The 24,187-nt window shown below is 38.1% G+C and overlaps 1 protein-coding gene across 4 annotated transcripts in view; it reads right to left on the reverse strand.

The window, feature by feature from the left end:
• The window catches only part of CYRIB (CYFIP related Rac1 interactor B), a 99,945-nt gene that overhangs the window by 9,585 nt on the left and 66,173 nt on the right, over nucleotides 1-24,187 (reverse strand). For 2 of the 4 annotated variants that reach the window (XM_086741271.1, XM_086741270.1), the window contains exons 3-5: nucleotides 21,270-21,306; nucleotides 7,356-7,438; nucleotides 1,452-1,573 (exon numbers count right to left, since the gene is read on the reverse strand). In XM_086741271.1, the coding sequence (XP_086597397.1) occupies nucleotides 1,452-1,573; nucleotides 7,356-7,428 (195 nt within the window). In that variant the 5' untranslated portion in view covers nucleotides 7,429-7,438; nucleotides 21,270-21,306. Of the gene's footprint in view, nucleotides 1-1,451; nucleotides 1,574-7,355; nucleotides 7,439-8,457; nucleotides 8,541-21,269; nucleotides 21,307-24,187 lie in introns of all 4 variants that reach the window. The other 2 variants (XM_086741272.1, XM_086741273.1) reach the window with 2 other exon arrangements.

Consider the following 24,187-nt stretch of genomic DNA (forward strand, 5'->3'; position numbering starts at 1 on the left):
AGCTCTAAATACGTTGAAAGTAAGTATCCTGAACAGATAAATAACTTGGAGAGTATAAAGAATTTGTTAAAAATAAAGCTTCTCAAATAAGAAAATGTACCTAAACAGATCTAGTTAATTAAAATCAACAACTTTACTGGGGTACTTCCAAACAAAAAAGTTTAGTGATCAAAGCCTCATCCTAATATTGGTATCTGTCACCAATTTCTGAATCTGTTTGGGAAGAACAACAACAACAAAAATAAATGTGCTGTGAAATTCAGGCTAAGTATTACAGTAGGAACATTTAAGCATAAACTGGTGTATACCTTGTCTTTATAGTAAGCTTCCCAGACAAAGCCTTAAATTCAATCTCTCCAGGTTTTTATGACAGAAACTAGACTACGTAGCAACTGAAAATTACCAAGAAAACAGAAATAAGAGTGTTCGTAACTGTCTTGCTGCATCTTCACCGTCAAATCCTTGATTCCAAAATCTGTTTCAGTCAATCCTGGGCTATGAGTTGCAGCACACTCCTCTCTGGTCCCTAGAAAGTTTCCTTCCTGTGATGTCTACCTCCTTTCAGAAGACTTCTTTCTCCATGGAAGCTGCAGGCTTTTTTCTGAGACATGTTCCTACCCAATCCTACAGCCTCTCCCTGAACACGCTCCTTCCTTGAACAAATAAACTATTTCCCCTCCTAAGGGTTTTGTGTGACAGTTACCCGTCTCAAATCACCTAATGAACTCAAGAGAGAAAAACTCATAGTACTTTAATTAAAGCTGAATAGCTATGAGTATCTCAAATTCATCTGGAGTAAGGAAAGACTCCTCCTATCTACCAGTATTTCTTGCAGTATGTTTCAGTGAGTAACTCCACTTTAGCAGCAAAACAGCCCCCATTGCTGCATCTGAGGAAGAAGGGAAGAGAGTTGAAAGTATTTATTCAACCCTTTCTTAAAGGTAAAGGAAAAATGGAGTGACATGCTGTAAAGAAACTTTAGTTCTCTTCCAAACATCTACTTTAGTAAATAAAAGCCAATTAAAAGGGATTGAAAGTGAGATGTCTTTTGTGTTAGGATTACCACACATCAGACTTCTCCAATTAACGTACAAAAAGATGTCAACAGTACTCAATATTGCATTGTAGTCACACCACACTCTTTCCAAATTCACCACTAACTCAAGAGCAGCTTACATGGGAATATGAAGCAAAATCAGTAACAATACCATAAAAAGTTTGAAAAGCATCATTTGCTATTACATATATGCATTAATATTACTGAAACAAGCGACATCTGGTTCACTGTTAAAAAGGAACATTCCAGAGCAGAAATTCAAGACAGCAATTTTAATAGACAACATGCTCTGCCAAAACAGCTCCTGCAAGCCAAGTTAAAACCCAGCAGTATTTGGTTAGGATCAGACAACGAACAATCACAGATTGTGCACAATCATAATGCTCTAGCTCACCTCTCGTATTTCATGGCCAGCTCCTCTATATGACTGCAAGTCTTCCAGTATTCCTTCTGCATCCTTTAACACTACATTCACCTGATTATAAATTTCCTTTTCAGATTCTGTAGGTTGGGCATCTAAACAGCAGAACATATTAAATATATATTTTTTTTAAACAACAATATGGAATTCAATAGGCACACCATCACCTATGGGACAAATTCTTCATGCAGCAACTCATCAAGAATTTTCATTCTCTGAAGAGCTACTACAATGTGTGGGGAACTCTAAGAGAGTAACTGTATTCATTTCAGAAGTCTTTTAACTTAATTTAGCATTCAAAAATCCACCTGGAATCTATCCTTCCCAGCTTATTTAAAATTGGGTTAGGAGAAGAAATCCTGACAAGTCATCTTTACAACTATCGTATCAACCTCACCTTGGAGTGCAGTACAAGCTCAACGGAAGAGACTTAGCTAAGCACTCCAAAGACACACTCACTGCAGATTCTACAGAAGGTGTTTGTGTCTATTGATATCTAGAATATCTAGAAACACTGCATCAGATTATTTTCCATCTTCCCTGCCTCCCCTTTTACTGGCTGGGGAAGGAATTGTATCTTTTACTTCTAAACATATTTAATTATCAAAACATATTCTTTAGTGCATTAATTGCAAAATCAGAGTTCAGAACAAAAAGATCTAGTGTAAACTTTTCTCTCTCTTTTTTTTTTAAACTCCTCCCTCTTTAAGGACATACGCTGTCTCCCAGTTTTCTATAATTAGCTGAAGACTTTCCAAAAGTATATTTGATCATCAATTCAAAAAAGCTGCACATACATGTTTAAAGGAATATAATTCAGTAAGAAGTATGTTTCGAGAAGAATCAACAGAAGACTGACTTTTAAAAATAACCACCTGGTACAAATATCTCAGACCTAGTTTACCTGATATGAGATCAATTTTTCTTCTAAAATTCTGATGGAAGCTATAAAGTTAGCTCCTTTTAGATTGAAATTAAAAAAAAAAATAGTTACTAAAACTGCTACTGAAATTCTTACAAAAAATATCTTCTCTGTTTATATGGGCAAAACATGTCATGAAATAAATAACACAATATTTTAATCCAGGATTTCCAATGCCAAAAAGTGAGTATATTAACCATAGATTCTTTTCTATAGGGACAAAAAAGCTATCCATGGAAAATATATCCTCATGATTTTGTGCAGCTTAAAGGGTCTGGAAAATGTATTTTTAAGAGTGCTTTTTCCATGAGCCATAAAACTCCCACTAACAGTGATGGAAGTTAGGTACATACTTACATTAAAAAGAAAAAAAAAAAAAAAGAAAAAAAAATCACAGTACCCTAGTGTTACACACTAGAAAAAAACCAAACATTTAAAAACAAAGTTTGTGTTAGGAGAAAGTAAATTTCACATGCTTTGCCTGTCTGGATTTTACTGTAATTTTTGCATAATACTTTTTTTTTTTTACTGTTTAATGTATAGAGAGTGGGCATTATTAGCAAATACGCCTACATATAGGCCTTGCAACAGTTTAACTGTGATATTTTGAGAATCATCAAGAATTAGCATGGGTAAAAAAAAAAAAGCTGGTCACTCCTTTTAAAAAAAAAACCAAAACCAAACATATAAGAGCACCACATTGATTAGGCATTGAGTCAAAGTGGCCAGTGCTTTTCAGATCATCACAAAGGTCACATCAACAATTTTGAAAGCTGCTGAAGACTGCTGTAAGACATGAAGACAAAAAAATGAGGGAAAAGAACAGACAGGTAAGCACCAGCTGACTGACAGCAGTTCATGCACTAACATGAAACGCTATAGTGAAATACAGACTGAAACATGAAGCTCTGCAGCATTCCAGATTGTGTTGTTAAATAATGCAATCAAGACTTGCCACTTGGATCGTCTCACGCTGAGCACTTCTCCTGCCTATTTAATTTTTCACGTCATTTTTCCTTTACCCTCTCTAGTAAGAAGAGTTCATTTTTTTAACATGGAGGGGCACAGCAGAAGGGCCCGTGAGAACAACAACTCCTAATTTCAGAACCCACCAGCAAGCAGAACAGATGTAGTACTATGACCTTCCAAGTTTAGAAATCAAAATCATCTTCCAGATATAAATGAAGCGGTCTTCACTGAACAGCTGGCTACACAAGTCAACACCTTCTACCCCTCTGTTAGTGTGTTTCACTTCAATCTAATTGTCAACTACTGTGTTTCATTTCCCTAAGATGTTCCAGGAAACCTAAACCAATGGTTTATACTTAATTTGAGAAGGTGGGTTTTTTTTGTTTGTTTGTTTTTATTACAACCAACTTATAAATACACATTTTAAAATCCAGTAGGCACTGGATTATTTCTTTTAGTATAAATTTCATTTTGGTGCACTTAGTTCTCTCCAATAAAAGAAAGCTGTAAATCTGATTTGTCCCAACTAAGTTCCTCTCCTATCTGTAATTCTTCTGCACCTAGAAAAGAGCTCACATTTAAGAAGTAAATAAATTATTTTATACTCACTTCACAATATATTTAGGATGTATTAGGATAGATTTAAAAGGCACAATATAGAAAATCTTTGAGCCCTGGTGCTGGATGGCTCACAGCAATTGGTTTATTTGCTTCTCGGTACTGGTCAGGGCACTGTATTCTGGAAGTCCATCACAGATGGAGAAAGAGGGAAAGGTTTCTCTTCCTAAGCACTGCTGTAACCTTGAACAGATGGACGTGGCATTCCCACATTGGTACGTACCTGAGGACTCAAGCTACAGGACTTTAACTTGAGAATCACTAATTGCGGAACTCATTTTCTTCAATGTGGAATGTACAGAGCAGGAAAGGGAGCTGTGCTTCTGGAGTCAGTCCTGACAACTCAAGAGAAAGCAACCAGCAACGCCATGCATCCAAACAGCATGACGAAGGAGGCACACAGTTTCAGGGATGTCCCTTTTTCCCTTTCAAGGATGTAAACTCCTGCTACAACTTTATGACAAGGCTTTGCCTTTTTTTTAATCCAATACTAAGAAAAGACCGACGTCCCTCAAGTAAATGGGGAGCTCATATTTAAATTTATTTTAAATTTAATAAGAACATTACTGCAACAGATGCATTATACATTCAGAGTCCAGAAAGCTCACACGATAACATATTAAAGACAAAAGAGCAGACTCGAAACAATATACAAACGCTGTCATGTGAACTAAATACTACAGAAGTATGGCAACATATTGCATGCAGAGAACACACACATTTAGTGACTATTTTAAAAAATATTTGGCTAGCCTACAGAACTAGTAGGGAGAGAAATCTGGGGTGAAAAGTTTATACTGCACAGCAAACACTATTTAAACTGAGATTTTTCCCAGGGAAGAACACATCAAGTCATCTGAAACCGACTGGGACAAAACTCATAAGCATGGGAGAGAAAAATCCCAGGCTGCTGGAGATGAAATAATTTATTCATCTCTATCATTCCTATGGAGAATGTTATCTTTGTGGCTCCTCTGAAACCTAGCCAAGTTCTCTGGAGGTAATGCAGAGTATTTTCAGCACTAGCTTGAAATCACCATCTGCAAACAGAAATACTCTGTATTTTAGCTACTATTCAAATCAGTAAATTTGGAAAGGCTTTGCACGGTGACAGTAATGACACCAACGTAAAAGTTGAGCTGTAATTCTCCCACGTTGTAGGTGGCTGTTTATGTTACCCATATCGTCCTTACAAAGCTGTGCATTTTCCTCTGCTCATGTTAAAGTGGCACTGCAGAGACTTTAGTAGAATACTGACGACAACTACTTGTTTCAAATAGGTAAGGTGAACGACCAAAGACAACATAAGCTTAACCAGTGTTAAGGCAAGGAAAAGTTAAGAGCCTGTTATATCACTTATCAGAACACTTTTGCATGTATTCTGATAGACTGTCACACAAATCACTGGAATCTAGCACCAAGATAAATATTTGAAAAGTCTTAAACTAGTCTACAACCTTTCTCAATTTGGAGTTTGCATCCCTATAAAGCTTTATGGACATTAGATTTTTAGCTCTTAATGGTATTATGCACAAAATGTTTAACTAGCCTGCTCACCCCAAAGATATATATGGATTTAAGAGCAAAAGAGACTTCAAACTGTCTATTACTGGGGCAGGCATATAGGCAAATTTGGTTTTAATACAGAGCTTAGCTGCTCTTCCACATAAAAACACAACGTTAAGTATCACAAGATTAAGTGCCAAGTCTTGAAGAAGGATCTTGACTGTGTGAAAGCCAAGATCCTGTCAAGGCAAGCTATCTGAAACAGAGTAGAAAGAAGCACGGATACACAACACAGCAGCAGAAACAAACGCAGGACAGGGTCCAAAATGAATAAAGAACAGTCTAACAATTCAGCCATAATATAAATCACTTAATTTGACTGCATATGTAAACATTTCATGTCAGCAACCTGCTTACTCTCATGCCAAGTCTTGTTCATGCTCAAAACATGCAATTTAAAACAAAATTGACAGCTAAAGAATAAATACTTTTTAAATAGCAGCAATTTTTACTGCAATTGATTTTAGAATTATGCTTCTTGTATCCAGCTAACTAGAATTTAATTTAGTCCAATTAAATAGTATTTGCAGATTAAGCTGGAGCTCTACAACTCAAAAAAACTCCCATATCATTTCTCCCTGCTTCACTAAGTCATATTTATTCTGATGATATGTGGAAGTGGTTTTAAACAAGTCTTGCTTTCTCATTTTTGAACACAACCCTTTATTATCTTCCTTTTATGAATAATTTGTATAGCTACCAAATTCCAGGAACAATATACTAAGAAGAGACAACTGACAAAAGCAACAGTACAGGATAAGAGTTTAGAGAAGTTCTAACTTCAAACATCATTAAAGCAAAAAATCTATTTCTCTAAGTTCTAATGTGAAACTGAATGTTAATATAACCCATTGCTACTGTTTCATCAAATAAACGAAAAATAATTTGAGGGAAGAAAAGAAGATATAATGAATCTCAAATTATCCATATAACAACACTTAATTTTTTTTTTTGTTATGCTATTCCATTGTATTATATTACATGGTCATAATGCACTTGAACATTAGTTTTCTTATTTTATCCTTGCTGATGTACAGCTGGGTAAAGCAACAGCATATCCCAAAAGAAAGTAATTAAACATGCACAGCAGCAGCCAACACCACTTACCTGCCATTCTTAGGCTATATTGTGTCATGCAATAAAAACTCAAAGCAGAAATACTAGCAATATGTGAACCTTCCAGACTGCCTGGCATTGATCAGACAAGCTATACGTCTCTTCTTTCAAAAGCAATTTCATCTCTATACTCCCTGAGCCGCCCTTTTAAGGGGGGGATAAGGTTAGCTGTCAAATTTCAATGCCAAATCAAATAAGGTTCACATACACACCTTTAGCATGGTGATAGTGGAGAGCTATGAATAGCTGTTGTGAGCCAATTGTATATGCAGCATTATTCAGAGGCACAATGGAAGTGAAGAAAAGAGAATTATGTTCCACGTTCAGTCCTTCTTTTAAGGTGCATCTATCTCCTTGCAATTTCTTGAGTCTTCAAATTATTCAAATTCTTTTAAAAGTTTTTATTATAAACAGACAGAATTTTGGTTTAAATTAAGAACCATATCAGATTCCAACAGTAAAGTATAATCTGAGGGCCCTCCCTGAAATAAAGAGTTCACATTTTAGAAAGTGAGGTTATTTTAAAACAGATTGTTTATTTCTACAAAAGTTCGCTGAACAATTATCCATAGCTCAGGCGTGCAAAGCTGTTAGAAGGATGGCAAAGTGAAAACATACATTTAGTACACGACAAACGCAGTCTACTGCAGGCAAAGAGTAATAGATATATAAAATCATCTTCTCACTTTCAAAATCAAGGAAAAAATTTGGCCCCTGCTCAAGGTCTGTGCATGTCAAAACTTTTAGAAGGTTCCCCATGTTAAGGTACCTGCCAAGACAAGAATGAGAGAAAAGAAAAATTTTCTTTTTATAAGAAGGAACAGCCCAAATATAGTTGAAAGAAGTGGTTGGGGAAAGAAGACCAGAGAGTTCCATCAGGCATGAACTCATCCTTCAGGCTGCCGCCCTGATGGGTAAAGGGAGAGCCCCACTTCGAGGACGTACAGCTGGTGATCCCAGAGGTACGGTGCTGCTTTCCTGTAAGAACCGACTATGTCACCAACATCTTCACTGCCACCCCTTTGAGAAGGGGGCAGAACTCCAACCAAAGGCCTTGTCAGTGACTAATTCTTTCCCAGTACACCCTAGCACCAGTGTCCTGAGCAGGAATACCACGACAAGGGCCAAGTACCATATTTGCAAGCACTGACATGGTAGCCATGCTACAGATTTTCACTTGATGAGACAACAGAAGGAAAGAGCTTTAATTTTGTCAACTCTTATAATTTTGTTAGAAAGTGATTACAGAAAAATGTATCCTTTTCTGCACACTGAAATGATAATGCAGGTATGCCACAGATCTTTTACACAAGGTGCCTAATACATCTGTGAAGTTCAGACAATTCCACTTTGGACTTCTGGATGTAAAAAATGCACATTGATTGCACCATGAATGACCAAACCAGGATCAGGAGCGATTTAGTACTCACTCTTGCGTAAGACTGGATTACAGTGAACAACTGCTCAGCACAGATTACTATGGCATACTGACAGAATTTTTCATTTTATGATTACTTGATTTGCAGGCAGATGGATGGACATCACTGACCACAGAGATCCAAAATGACTAAGCAAAAGGAAAGAAAATTTACATAGTGGCATGATGGTGGCTTGGCTACTACTGGAGGGGGAAAAAAAAAATAAATAAAAAGGAACAGAAAAAAAACCCATGCAACTCTTTCAAATTGCAAATTCACAACTGAGTCCCCTAGCCTTCACTGCAGCAGGTATAAGCAACCCTATGTTACCATTTCAAATGCACCAGCTGTGAAGGGCCGAGAGACTTACTTTCAAAATCCAAGAAAAAATGTGCTGCATTGTGGTCTATGTCCCTGGTTAGCACCTTAATGAGATTACCCATGCCAGCAAACCTAAAAATAAAAATGGCAAAATAATTTAGTTCCAATAACCATGTCCTATTTTAAGTACATGCCTGGTGCTCACTGGAGCAGGGCTCCCGTTGGGTTCTGCACACTGGATTCACCACCTTCTGATGGGAAGTAGAAAATGTGCACTGTACAGCGCACTTCCACTCCCCTTCCTCTCAGGGAGGAGCGATTGTTGAAAAAATTAAGAGTTATAGCTTTGACAAAAATAAAAATCTGAATTACTAGCTCATTTACATCTTTGCTTAATAGGTTTAAAGAATATGTTACCTATGATGACTGAGCAATTGTTTTGCAAAACTGCAGCAACTCACAGTCAACAGTCATTATTGCTCAGGACAAAAGCAACCTCAAATGGAACTAGTGTCATCATAAGCTTGATTTTTTAACTCTCTCTCCATAATCCAAAAAGAATTTTGGAAAACCTCTTAGTAGTAATAAACGGTGATCAATTAATAGTTTTTCCTGTTAAATTATGTGAAGCGATGAGTTAAATGCAAATTAGACATTTCCAAAAACAGGAGATAATCAGGTTTCAATAGTTCTTCTTATGCTTGTTGTCACACCCCAGCTAAAAGAAAGGAATAGTCAAAGAAAAATTAAGTAGTTATCAGATTACTTGAGGTCAGATAAATTAACAAAACTGTTTCAAACATTACAGTAAGTTTCAGAAATCAACACCTTCAGTAGGACTACAAAAACTGCATTCCATAACAAGGCACCCTTTCCAAGGACCCTCCCATGTTTTACAGAGGCTGAAAATAAACTTAAGAACCGTTGCCCTGAAATACCAGTTCACTGGAGTGCTGTTGCAAGACGAACACAAGACACTACCCAAAAATCTGATTTCAAATAATTTAAGAATAAGCGATCAACAGTTTGATGTTTGAATTCAGGCATAAGATCTAAAATATCACGTTTCTAATCAGTGTAACTATACCAACCTACCAGTGTATGCTCTTTTTTTCCTGATTTGTACTTTTACTGAAGACTGATGCTTACCTGGAGGGAGGTAGCATGACAGCAAGAACCATCAATTTATTAAGAATGAAGAAAACTGAAGCAATGTGAAGTCAAAATAAATTGTCTGGCAAAACAAATTTTCAGAACCTGTGTCGACAGATTTCTTGAGTTCCATAAGCAAAATACAACTGGTTTGCGAGAGAAAAGCAAACAGAGAAAAGCAAACTAAGAACAGCATGTGATTTATTTTTCAGGATCCACAAGATTCAGCAGCAACTCATACAATCAACAAAAGCTAAAAAAAGAAGCGGGAATTAATCCTAGATTGTTGAAAATTACTCAGCCTTTGCTTCAAAAACTAGATGCATTAGTCTTTGCCCCAACTTCTACAGAATGACCAAGCAACAGTTAAAAATCTCGATTTTCAGAAAAGAAATTCTGAGCACAATCCAACCCATCACAGTAGATCCTGTACATAGAACTTCATCACCTGTACACTTGCTTTTTTGCACATCCAGCTTTCTCCTTGAAACTCAAGAAAATGCAAGTCCTGCTTCCTAAGCATTTGCACTTAGTCCTCTGGAGTCAGATTTCTGAGCCAGAGAGAAACACTTACTATTTAAGGAAGTTTTAAAGTAGGGTGTCCAGTTTAGACACTTATCTTAAAAACTAATTTACCAAAACATGCTTCTTCAAAGAAGCAGCTTTTCCAGCGCTTTCTATTCCATAGCTTAGTGAACTCTTCAAATGCACCCAGGCTGTGTAAACAAGCAACATCAGAAAGCAGAGAAATTGCTTTTTCTTGTCTCGTAAGCATATTCTGTAACACAGAATTGAATAAGCCACTTAGTCCACTCCCCAATAAAGACATTGATAATCTGGAAAAAGCTGAAATAGAGGCATTCTTAAAAAAAATGTCAACAGGGTCAATAAAAAGGCAAAAGTACAAGCTTCCTAGTGGTGATTGGGTCTGTAGATTCAGATTTAAAAACCAAACCGCTATCTCAGAACAGCACATTACATATTTCAATTCCAACGTTAACGAGTAGCAAATACACCGCAGTGGTGTTAACTACCTAAAGAGAAATTTAACTACACCTACAATTACTGCCATGCTTCAGTTCTTCAGCTGCAATGTCCTCTCCTCCACAAAAATATTTTCAATACCTCAAGTAAATGCCTCTAAGTAGGTTTTGCCTTTATTTTGATATTAACCAGTCTCCTAAGAGTTTACAAGGGCATGCATGTGGTTTAAATATTGGATAACATTACTTCTGAAGGTGAGAGCAGGGGCATGCTTATAGGGTTGAAATATTTTGAAGATAAGTTCACAGAAGAGCACACAGCCACTGTAGAACGGATTGTGTAATTGAATCCCTACCACTTATTAAAATGAGTAAGGGGTCAGGGACTCTGTTTTGCAACACAAAAACGTTCATTGAGACCTTTACCCCTCAGAAAAGTTTTTGAATAAGAACATATGGTTTCTTTTCTGGGAGTGAGTTTAACAAATAGAGAAGCACAATAAAAGGTTTGGCACTACAATGAAACATTAGATACGGAACAAACTGAAGCAGAAGACGCAACTAACTAATGGTAACAGTTCAGTGAACAGCCTCTCTGAGAAAAACAGAGAAACTGAAGATTATGAGAATGGGTAGTTCAACTATGACAGCAACAAGATGACAACATGAGATATATATAGAATGAAGGCACTCAGAGAGCGGTGGTTAATGGCTCAATGTCCAAGTGGAGACTGGTCACGAGTGGCGTCCCTCAGGGGTCCATTTTGGGCACAGCCCTGTTCAACATCTTTGTCAGCGACATGGACAGTGGGATAGAGTGCACCCTCACCAAGTTCACTGATGACACCAAGTTGTGTGGTGCCGTCGACACGCTGGAAGGGAGGAATGCCATCCAGAGGGACCTTGACAGGCTGCAGAGGTGGGCCTGTGCCAACCTCATGAAGTTCAACCAGGCCAAGTGCAAGGTCCTGCACCTGGGTCATGGCAATCCCAGGCACAAATACAGGCTGGGCGGGGAATGGATCGAGAGCAGCCCTGAGGAGAAGGACTTGGGAGTGCTGGTGGACGTGAAGCTCAACATGAGCAGGCAATGCGCCCTTGCGGCCCAGAAGGCCAACCGCATCCTGGGTTGCATCAAGAGGAGCATGGCCAGCAGGTCGAGGGAGGTGATTCTACCCCTCTACTCTGCCCTGGTGAGACCCCACCTGGAGTACTGTGTCCAGTTCTGGAGCCCCCAACATAAGAAGGACATGGACCAGTTGGAGAAGGTCCAGAGGAGGGCCACAAAGATGATCAGAGGGCTGGAGGACCCTCTCCTATGAGGACAGGCTGAGAGAGTTGGGGCTGTTCAGCCTGGAGAAGAGGAGGCTCCGGGGAGACCTGATAGCAGTTTTCCAGTACCTCAAGGGGGCCTACAAGAAAGATGGAGAGAGGTTGTTCAGTAGGGCCTGTTGTGATAGGATGAGGGGTAATGGTTTCAAAATAGAAGGAGGTAGACTTAGATTGGATATTAGGAAAAATTTTTTTACGATGCGAGTTATAGAACACTGGAACAGGTTGCCCAGAGAGGTGGTGGAAGCCCCATCCCTGGAAACGTTCAAGGCCAGGTTGGATGAGGCTCTGAGCAACCTGATTTAGTCAGGGATGTCCCTGCTCCTTGCAGGGGGGTTGGACTAGATGACCTTTGAAGGTCCCTTCCAACTCTAACCATTCTATGATTCTATGAATACATTTCAATTTACGTAAATACAAAACTACATGAACTCTTGTCTGTAATAAAGTTTGTAACAGACCTCTTCCCTTGTGCATTCAGCATCCTAAAAGTATCTTGACAAACTTCGGTCACATCACAGGTTCTGAAAGATATGAGATCACACTTCTTTTCTTAACAGAACATTCCCTTAGATGCAGGTTTTATGGAGTGAATGGAAATCCAGCAGAAGCTGGACAAACATAATATTTCTGAAACTTGTATCAAGATGAGTTCTAACAGTTACTCAAGTATTCTACAACACCAGAAGATTTGCTGTGTTTTAAGAACTGTGGAAATGACCATTCCTTCAAGTTGTAAGCAAAAAAGACTTTAAGAAGCTAGAAAAAGAGTTTTAAAACTCAACTTTTGTCTAAGTTGAGAAGATACAATTAATATAGCATTTCTTCTGTCCTTACCATTCAAGGTAATAAGTGTAGGATCCAACAGATAGGAATTTATTCTTCTGGCAAAGCTAAGCACTAGTATCTTGAGCTCTGAAATGGCCTTCTAGAAATAAAACCATGGTGTCTCAGTGTGGAACTTCCCAGCTGCGTGTAAGCAGCTTCAGGTCAACACGCAATGGCTCAGGTTAGACGGATTCTACACTTCTGAACGTTTTTCTCTTTCAAAAGGTGTAGCTAAGCAGCAAGAAGAGTTGACCTGCTGCACTCATGTAGAACCCTATAATGGGAAAAAAATGAAAACTGACCTTTTCTGAGAGGCTGCTATGTCAGCAGAATAGGTGACTCAATCTGGAGTAAAGTAACCTAGCTCAAAGATACCTCATGCTCCTGACAGATCCAGATCTACCAGAGATACTTGTTTTAGTCAAGACTGCTTGTCATTTGCATTTCTGCTGTGCCCAAAACACCTGAAAAGGTCCACTACTGGCTCTAATATTAAAGATGATAATCTGCATGTAATAAAAGAAACAGCCTACAAAACCAGCCATTACAGCTATCTTCAGGGACCTTTTCTATTTGATGACTTGTAAAAGCATCACCAGCACAGAAGACTCTGGTAGTTCTATGAAGACTTATCTTGGTAACTAACCATCACAGTGGCATGCGAAATCAGTACTGATTTACCAAGCACTCTTCCAATTTCCTTTAAAGTCCGCAACTTCAGCTGGAGCAAGTACAACTACTGTTTTAGAAAGTCAGATGTGCTTCCAAGTTAACTAGCCCTCATGCTGAGCTACTGTTGCCTAGTTGATGACATCTCCCAGCACGAACTGCATCCTTCTTGAGCATACTGCCACAGTCAGCTCCGATTCAAGAAAGATTTGAGCCTGTACAAAGACCAAAGCCAACAGCAAGCACTTCTACTGAGTTTTAAATCCTACAACTGGGCTTTGTCTCTGAGACAAATAGTTGACACAGAATATTGACAAGTGGTGATTTTTGTGGGTGCTAACACACCTTTTTACCCACAGTTGTTCCAATGCAACTGCAACAAAATCCACACTGAAGTTGTTATCCTTATCAAGAAGAATTTTGCTTACTGCTGTCACCAACATCAAAATACTTACATGCCCAGGCTTAAGTACAGTTTAGATCACTACCTAGCTGTTCTTACACAGCTTCAGATTGCCAACCTCTGCCTTATTTTATGTGGTATTCTCATTCAGAATACAGTATACTTAAAAATTTGCAAACTGTTTTGTCCCAGAGGTCTTACAGATTTTAAGATTTTAGTGTAGTGCCTTAAGGTAACTTATTAGGTAAGCTAACAGTGTAAGACTTCGTAAAAGCATCCTTTAGATGACTGAAGTTTTATCTTGCCATGAATCCTACATCACTAAATCAGAGCAGAAAAATCCCACTAGTCTGTCCAAAAACTGATTGTCCCTGTGAAGCTGCCCAGAATTCCTCCTGGCGTACTCTGTGCTCCAGCACAATACTTGAGCCACGTGGAACAGGTTATGGGAAATCAGAGCGCAAGCCAAGAACATGGTTTAAACTTGACCTACTTGCAGAGGAAGACATACGGAACGCCACATTTGATTACAATGATTTGGCCCATTACAGCCTTATGGGGTTGTATGATGTTTCATGTAGTGTCATGATCAGACAAGCGGAAAGCAAAGGCATATTTTCAAAACAAGCCTTGCACGCATGCCCTTCATGCTGGAAACATCCCTGACACATTTCAGGTTGTTTTTTTTTTCCTAAGCTAAGCCCAGGGGAAATTTAATAGAAATACATGATGCAACTAAATTCACTGGAGCACTAAAGAAATTTCCCCCTCTCGTATCTGAAAGAAAAACTGTACATTAACAAGGATTTTGCTTGCAACTGGTGAGCAGCTGGAAAACTAAGGGTAAAATATTACAAAGACATTTGTAAGTGACATTTTTAATTTTGCTTTGTCATATTGGAACAATAGCATGCTTTCAAACTAGTTTAAATAAACTAGTTAAATAAACAGGTAAAAAATGTGTTTGCAACCCTTGAAGAATGCCTGCTTCAAGAAAACATCAGCTCACCTTTTGGAAAAGCATACACTATTCCCAAGACTACTTTTATTTCAGCTTAAGACTGAACAGGAACATCCAGAGTATGAAAAGTGTTCTCCACAAAAACCTCATATCCATGCTGTGGGGTAGGAAATTAAGTGCAACACAATACAGAAAGCACATCTAATGACAGAGTAGACATTTTCTTTCTGAGACTGAATTTAAAATTTTCAATTAGTCACGTACGCGTGGCATAAACCTCTGATTCATAGATATTTTGTTAAACCAGTAAGCAAAAAACACTTATAGCTTTAGAAGTCCTATGTTACAGTATAACACTACAGTATTAAAAAAAAGCCTAGCTGAATGCCTCCCTATACTGTTTTTCTAGAACGATAATCCTATCAGCCTGGCAATTGTTTCAAGGCTTACTGAACAATTTCTGCCTATAGTATCTAGCCATGAACAGGGAGGAAGGGAGGGGGGAAAAAAAAAAAAAAAGGAAAAAAAAAAAAAAGAAAGAGACATTCAATAGGAGGCAGCTGCCCACATCATCTGGAATCCAAGGCAGCCCTTAGCAACACACAGTATCACTGGGCAGACAGCCTATAGAAGCCAGTGTCGTTTTCTCTCTGCGTGAAGCAGTTAAGCTTCGCAGGCAGCGAGAACGTTATCTGCCCTCAACCTTAAAAGCTAGAGAGTGCTGCAGAGATGGAAACTGCATTGTGGGGATCACTCTTCAGAAAGTCGTAACATTTTCCTTGGATGCAACCATGTTTTTCCCAGTCTAATGCACACTTATTTCTCTTCTCAAAAGTGATAGAGAAGTGTGGATGCCTGTACTGGTTTTGGCTGGAATAGAGTTAATTTTCTTCATAGTAGCAAGTATGGGACCATGTTTTGGATTTGTGCTGGAAACGGTGTTGATAACACAGGGATGTTTTAGTTACTGCTGAGCAGTGCTTACAGAGCACCATGGCTTTTTCTGCCTCTCACATCGTCCCACGAGCAAGCAGGCTGGGGATGCATAAGAAGTTGGGAGGGGACAGAGCTGGGAGAGCTGTCCCCAGCTGACCAAAGGGATATCCCATACCACATTACATCATGCTCAGCAATAAACCTGGGAGGGTGGCTGGTAGGGGGGATGATGCTTGGGCATCAGCTGGGCATTGGTCAGTTGGTGGTGAGTAACTGCTTTAATTTGCATCACTTGTTTTTCTTGCGCTCTCTCTTTTTAATTCATTTTCATTACAATTTTTAAAGTTATTATTTAATTTCAATGATTAAACTGTTTTTATCTCAACCCATGAAGTTTCTCACTTCTACCCTTCTATTCTCTCCTCCATCCCACCAGGGGGGAGTGAGCGAGTGGCTGGGTGGTGCTGGCATTAAACCACAAGAATGCCCTTTGACACATTCTAATTCCTACTATTGTTATCCATGGTGTTTAAAGTAATAAAGATCTGTCATTAAGCAAAATCACAAGTAATGAAATACATTATCTAGAGAAGAAATAATTATTGAGGTAACAGTAAAAAATAGTAGTTATCACTCACAGTCTCGAAAAGACACCAACACATGGAAATTATCAGCTTTGGATTTAGGAAGAAGCAGCTTGATGCTATTAACTTAAACCAAGTTTGAGTTTGGATAAGCTGGTCTCATTTTCAGGACTCATCATAGCTATAGTAATATTATTAAAGCGAAATGTTCAGATACTGACATCTAACTGTTGAATCAAACACATATACAAAGTGCCACTGCAGTCATCAGTTCTGCATAAAATACAGTTTCATTCATTGCTGCACAATTTGTTCTAGCAAATGTAAGATTCCATCAGTTTTTAGATACACTTTTATGACACACTTCACAGTCTAAACCCACGCAAAGCTCTGTGCACTGCTTTCCACTCCTGACACCTAGCGGTTATTCTTCCACAAACCACTAATTGCAAATCAACCATAATAAGAATAATAAAATGTATGTAAACCAGAAAAAAAACCCCAACAACCACCACCCCAAAGAACTCCTCTGAATTCCTGGGGCTTCAACCATCAGTGTCTTACCTGAAGAGTGGAACTTTATACAGCCAGACAGAAAATATTTCTGTATAGGAAAGTAAGTATCCAGGCTACTTAAAAGCTGTTTAAGCTGTTTAAAGCTGCCTCTGATGTCAGTCCTTTTGGCTAAACAGAGCTTTGATACAATAAACTGTTTTATTTGAAACTGAAGTTACTTCTTTTTTTTTTCTTGAGATCACACATCATCAATAAAGTCTCCTTTCTGAACAAAACCAAATTCAAAACTTGTCATATCAGGCAAATGGAGGCCTGCCATGGAAAACAGCCTAGTGAAAAAAGGCTCACATTCCTCAAAACCAGAATTGTAAAGTACGGTCAGGTCAGTGTTTATTCAGCCCATTTTTCCACTTAAAGGAAACCAAGGGAAAGGCACTGAAGAATCCACAGTTCCTTCAGAAGAGGCAGTCAAAGCCTTGTTAATTCGGGAATATTCTAGTGGCACAGCTGACACTGAATAACTTACTTGACAGGAGCTACAATAAAATAACTAAGCATGTCCACACAAGTCTGAAATAAAACCCTATTTGTCTGGAAGGATTACTCTTATTTTTAAAACAGAACTTGCATTGAAAAGGGGAGAGACTGTGCTCCAAATATCTGCTCTGATTTACCCTTCAACTAGTAACTGCCCAATTCTTCCAAGAGTGAATCTAGGGCTAGAAAATAATTAGATATGCATATTTACTTTCAAAATATACAAGCTCAACAGGCTTTCAATTTAATCCTGCATAATGTTCTTTTAAATTCAATTATATTGCAACCATCAGAAAAAAAAAATTACTTTTTCAGTTCAGGGTCATTTACATTTGAATGCAAAGTACACTTTGCTTTCTCCTTCAACGTTTGAAACCTTAAAAGCCTTTTGCAGTGCTGTAACTCCTCCAACAGAGGTCACTACCTTACAATTTGAGCTCACAGAGAAAGGGAACCTTCTAACAAATGTGTTCATACTATTTTAGTACCTTACAATTCTGAAAGTCTGCAATTTCCTTTCAGCCGAAATTTCCTTTGGGATCAGCCGAAATATCGCATTTAGTCAATGACACCATGACACCATCATGGAAGGTGTGGCTGATCTTGAAGTTATCTTTTTTCAAAGTAAGCTGAGAACATTCTATTTTTGAGGTACATAAAGATGCAAAAAAGCATTTAACAAGAAATGCGGGAGATTTACAGACTGCTTTTTTATTATTTTACAGAAAAGCTTCTTACTCTATAAAAGATGCTATGCCTATTAAAACTGTGCTATACTACCACATTATGAAGAACGTTTTGTATTTCAAAGATATCAGCCTTTAATTTAACAGTTGTCAAGCTCTTATCTCCAAAAACCACACAGAAATTATTGCTCTATTGGGTTTAAGTCCTTCTCTTGCCAGCTTTTCACTGTAGTGTAAAGAAAAAAAAAAACCACCAACTAAAAAACACCCCAAACCTGCAAGTTTTAGCTAACTGCTAGGAAAAAAAAAAAAAATAAATCTTTTCAATTTCTAGCTTCACTATAATGTCTAGTCCAACTGATCTGCCACCTTTTAGTGGGTACTTCACTTGTAAAAAAGCACTCCTCTTCAAGCCTAGTTTTATTTGGAAATGCGTCTTCTTTCAAACTAGCTGAATTCCCATCTACAAGAATCAGACTCCCATAGGTTTCAGTACCCAAGCTGGATGAAGTTGCGCTGAGGCCTTGGTAATGCTGCCATCTAACGTACCAGGACAAGGAGCACAAGCATCTGCATCGCTCGCATACTCAAATGAAATGTTTTCTTTTTGTTTGGCTCCAAACTGTTGCACCTCTTCAGTGACTTGGCTTGCAAATCCTACACTAACAATACTATGACAAATTATTCAGTCATCAAATTGTGGATATAAATATTAATTGACATATCCTACTGGAAGGGATTTTTTCTGAATGCCACAGTACTAAACTGCAAACCTTGTGTGCATGAACCTGACACTGACTGTCCATCTGCAAATTCAGTTCAGTGACACGCCAGCTTTGAACTCCTGATGAGGAAGGGAAGTCCCATGGCCTTTCAAATCATGTAGCTGGAAAGGGAGATTTCTGTATTTCAGGAGAGATTTCTGACAGTTTTATGGAGTTTCCTTTTCTGAGACACCAGACAAAGTATTTTTGCAGGATATAGAAGGCTAATGAAACACATCAAGTTACTGATGGCACAACAGAGGATCACTGGTACTTCTCCCCATCCCATCTGTTTTCAGAAACAGTAACAAAACAGACATCCATTAGGCAGGGCTGAGGTGGGAAACTGGTCCCCACTCCATTGTGGGCAAGCAAAACATGGTGGTTTGCTTCTTTAAAGTTTCACAAAAGATTTCTTGCAAGACCAAGGTTCTACAGTTGTCTTTAATTATTTCCAGTTGCTTCTTCAGTATCAACTACTTTTACTGAGTCTGGATATTTTTTTGTTGTTAGAAAGCAAGTGTAAAACAAAACATAACAAAAAAAAATACCCAGACCACATTGGTCTAGATTCTTCTAGCTGTGCTAAATCTGATAATCTTTTTATCTCATTTTCCATCTCTCCCAACTTACCTCAAATTTTCTTTTGATCTTAAAATCAAACTAAAGGTGTCCCATAAGTGTAAGATATTGTAAGAAAATTTCTTTTAATCTACCTGTTGGAAATAAAGGAACATTTGCTACTCTCCACTGACATTATAAAACTTGCGATCCGTTAAGATTGGTAGCAAGTATGCAGAATGTTGTGCAGTTATGACTTCCTTGCACCAGTCCATCCGTGAACTCTACAAGTCCATCTCATCTCACCTCACAAGGAGTTTGCAGCAGTTCTTGGGGAAAACCAGGTACGTATGTGGAACAGAAAACTATCAAAGAATACTGAATGCATTTAATAATCACATCTGGCTCAGAAAAATACTTGACCTGAAAACATTTACATCGTCAAAATATGCTCTCCCTGTTCCTGCTCTTTCCTAGGCACCTGCTCACAGTTGAAGGTTCAGGTTTTATTGCATATTAAGCTTTTTTTTTTTTTCAAGTTTTAACCTTATACAGAAAGCAACATTCTTTGAAGCTTAACCAAAGCTTTCAATAGACGGTGATTCCTGAAGACTGTACTTGGCTAGACTAGTCAGACATGGTCTGACTCAGTTTAGTGACTCTTGCAGTGTATCCTCTGCAAATGCACATGATGCTGTAAATAAAAGTTCACGCTAGTTCAAATTGAGACTTTGCTAATACACTTATCCATGACTTTGGAAGTAAAGGCTACCAAATGAAAAAGGTACTACTGTGGCTGCTGGCACGGAATGTTTTTCTATTAGCTTTTTATAGATTTGTAGAATATTGCTGTATGCTTGCCTAATTCCTAGACTCATTCCATAGCCCCACAGAGAGAAGACAGTGGGCTAGAAGGACTGTTGGTTTGATCAAACATCATTATAAGCTCTTCTAAGAATTACAAAAATGTGACACAAATCTTATTAAAACCAGCAATCCTGCAAAACAAGTATTTTAATACATAAATCACGCATTAAAACAAGGGACAATTACTTTAGTGACATATTTTTAATGCCATATATCCTTAATTCCTGAATGGAGTATTCAAATAGTTTTGGACATAGAACTTAGAAATGTTTTCTACTGTTGTCAACAAAACAGATGACAAATCAATTTAATCAGCTCCTGAGAATTCAAAGAGTTTTTTGATGATTAATCAGAAATGGAAGAAAAATAAATCCTACCTCACATCTGGCAGCATTACCTTCCTGATCTGACAGAAGATAGTTAGCTATGCTGACACAGCACCATAAACATGAAGTATAACACACATACTTTATGCATTATCTTAAATGACAAGTAGCAAGTTATAAAATTAAAAGCTAAAACCTTCACATGAGCATATGCTAACTCTTACAAGACAGTTCAGAATATTGGTTTTCTGGCATCAGACATCTGGTTCAGAAAAGATTTGAAGTTACACAGTAATTTTACTAAAGAGACTGAGAAAGAAAAAAGACCAAAATGCTATCTCTTTACATCTTCCAGGAAGTCTAAGCTCAATCTTCCAGGATAAGTTCTTAGATGTGGTCAAACTATTATAATCTGTGCACACTAAAAATGCCTTCATTGAATCAATGGGACTTCTTCACATCACTATGGTGAAGCGTTTTCAAAATCATTACCAGGCTGTGTGGTGAGGTACCATGCAATCAAAAAAACAAACACCTGTAACCTTGTTTAGCATCTTCAGAGTAGATTCAGGACCAGGACTTCCTAGTAAACACGAGAAATTTCAAAAGTTGCAGAAGCAAATGGAGGAAAAGGAGTTCTTCAAGAGAAAATTGCTAACATTCATCACAGTTCCATTTTCTGCACTTGAATATATTATAATTTTTGCTTCTTGTATGTCAGGAGAGTTTTCAAGCAGGTTAAGTTGCAGTTCTTACCTACAGCCAGTGCTGCACTCTGTTCTTGGCCTCCAGTCTGTTTTAAAAGAAAAAGAGATCATGAAAATTCATTCTTTTGCTCCAAAAAGAGTCTTAAATGCAATGCTACATGACCTTGTAGAAGCAAGCACGCATCTGTTCCAGCCACTGTACTATTTTTCTGGATCTACTTCATAAACATAGTTCTGAATCTATATGCCACTGTGACTGCTGAAAAATAGGTTAAAAAATAGAATGTAGAACTATATTTTATCTTTAGGCATATAAATAAATAGGGAATACAGTTATTTGGCAACAAACGTGTTTCTAGGGAAAAGGGCTGCGGGCGTTATATAATCCATAAGAACACATGTCCTGTAAAAAATATAATTACTAAAGACTCAAAGTTGCAATAAAACAACATTGGCAAATTATTCCAGTTGCATTCCACTTTGCTTTAAAAAGAAAGAATAACACAAGATTCTTAATTCAACCACAGAATTAGCTCTTGAAAAAAATACCATGGCTTGCATGCTGACCTCCAGAGAAGGCATTTTCAAGTCACCAACGAAAACCATTTGCTTGGACAGCCTCAGTGTGCTATACACATTATTAACCACTACGTTAAGGCTGGTGAAATCATTCTGTTAATGGTACGGTTTAAAGGAGAAGATACAGAGTACTACAGCATCTCATAAAGCTTCACAGGAAACAACAGTAACATTAGCTAGGGAAGGCTCTGAAGGCCTACAGCACCACAGGCAAGAAGCAGAGTGGAGACCCAAGTGAGAATGACTCTTCACAGCCCACAGAACTGGACACAAGCAGAGTCAGACACTGTTAAAACTGTAAAAATTCATTTCTCCACTCTTCCCAGTGTATGTATCTCTCTCAAAGAGGCTTCCCTCTTGACTAGGATTTCTGTAAGTTTGACTAGCATCTGTTTTTTCCTTTGTCAGTTGGCTTCAACTTCCCTTTACTCTCTCAGGAGTAAGCAACAGCTACTACTTCAGGACAACAACTACTTCACAGGACAAAAAACAAACAAACAAACAAAAAGGTTAAGAGCACTATCTCTGTAAGAGCTGCTGCAACTGCCCTAAAACTCACCCACTCTCCCTAGGTATATTTTAAATATGGGTTTGGTTTTTTTTGTCTTCTCATAACTGCAGACTGCTCAGTTTGTACTTTAAGACAAAGCAACAAAACAAAACAAAAAAATCAAACACTGACTGGTGTTGGTGCCCTGCATGTCAGGGATGAACGTAACTGAACTATGAATAGAGAGAGAAAAAAAATTAAAGTAAAGCTAATTTCCTGAAAAAAAAACTGAACAGAAAACAAATAGGACAAAACATTTAAGAACACTAAAAAATTCTACCTCAAAATAGATTTTTTTTTTGGGGGGGGGGGGGGGGGGAGGAGGGGGAAGTCAAGAGCTCTGGTTAAGATGACTTTGAGTGAGAGTTCAACTTAATTCACTGAGCTATAAAAGAAAAAAAAAAGTCGTTCAAATTCATCAGAATTACTTGACTATAGAAATAAAGATGAAAGTAATAGAGAAAAAAAAAAAAACACTATAGCAGCAAGGCTAGAGACTTCTCAAAAAATGTTTCCTAATAGCATTGGTTCATTAATTAGTTCATGAATGAGGAGCAGCTGAGGGAACTGGGATTGTTTAGTCTGGAGAATAGGAGGCTGAGGGGAGACCTCATTGCTCTCTCCAACTACCCGAAAGGAGGCTGTAGGGAGGCGGGTGTTGGCCTCTTCTCCCAGGTAACTAGGACAAGAGGAAACGGCCTCAAGTTGCACCAGGGAAGATCTAGGTTGGATATTAGGAAACACTTCGCTACTGAAAGACTGATCAGGCACTCGAACAGGCTACCCAAGAAAGTGGTAGAGTCACCATCCCTGGAGAACTTGTAGATGTGGCACTCCACGACACGGTTTAGTAGGTATGGCGGTGTTACGTTGATGGTTGGACCTGATGATCTTGGAGGTCTTTTCCAACCTTAAAGATTCTATGATTATTAAACAGAAATATCTAAATTTCCAATTGATAAAATTATTAGGAAAAAAAAACTAGAATTGCTCAGCTCTTTATCTCTTTCTGGACAAAATACTGCACTTATCACAAGCATTTACCACCTGCAAGCGTGCTGATGCTCAGGTAGCTTGTCCTGAAGGCTTCAATGAATGAGTGAAAGTTATAATTAACAAAGCCTTCCAGGACATTTGTGATAATGAAGGTATGAGGAGAGAAGAGGCCTAGTAGAGTCATCAGGCAAAAGGGAAGCAACCAGGAAAGCTGAGAATTACAGGTCGATTGGATCATACCAATAAAGGCACAGAGATGTTAGCACGGGAATCCATTAACTGGATTCCTATCTTTTAGTAGTGATGAGCATGTGTTCATGCAAAACAGATCAGACTGAGCACATCTGATGCTGTCAACTTGGTTTATACCAGCAAGCTGATAGATATTTGATTTTTGCACGGTGTGACTTCACTTCACATGCTATTTTAAATTTAAAACTTATCGCTCTGCAATATAATAAAGCGCTGTCTAAACAGATAAGAAATTGACTTGCAGTTCTCCAGCAGTCAGCGGGGAATAATCAGTGATCATCTATTAAAAATAGCCAGATGTGAAATTAATGGTGTGATCGATTCTTTAACAATTAATTTCTGCACTTCCAGATGCACTTTAATTCAGATATAAGAGCATTTAAATGAACAATTGTCTATTAAAAGGTTCAGAGTGCATTACTTGGGTTCTCGAAGTTAATACACAGGATCTGCAAAACTTCTACACTTCCTCTGACTGATTCTCAAGGTTTGGATCTGCAGATTAATACAGAAAGAATACCAACAGGCACAAGATAAGACATATATACTATATAATTTAATAGGTAACGAAAACTGAATAATACAGAACA

The sequence above is a fragment of the Chlamydotis macqueenii genome, chromosome 2, assembly GCF_036417535.1.
Source record: "Chlamydotis macqueenii isolate bChlMac1 chromosome 2, bChlMac1.mat, whole genome shotgun sequence".
NCBI lineage: Eukaryota > Metazoa > Chordata > Aves > Otidiformes > Otididae > Chlamydotis > Chlamydotis macqueenii.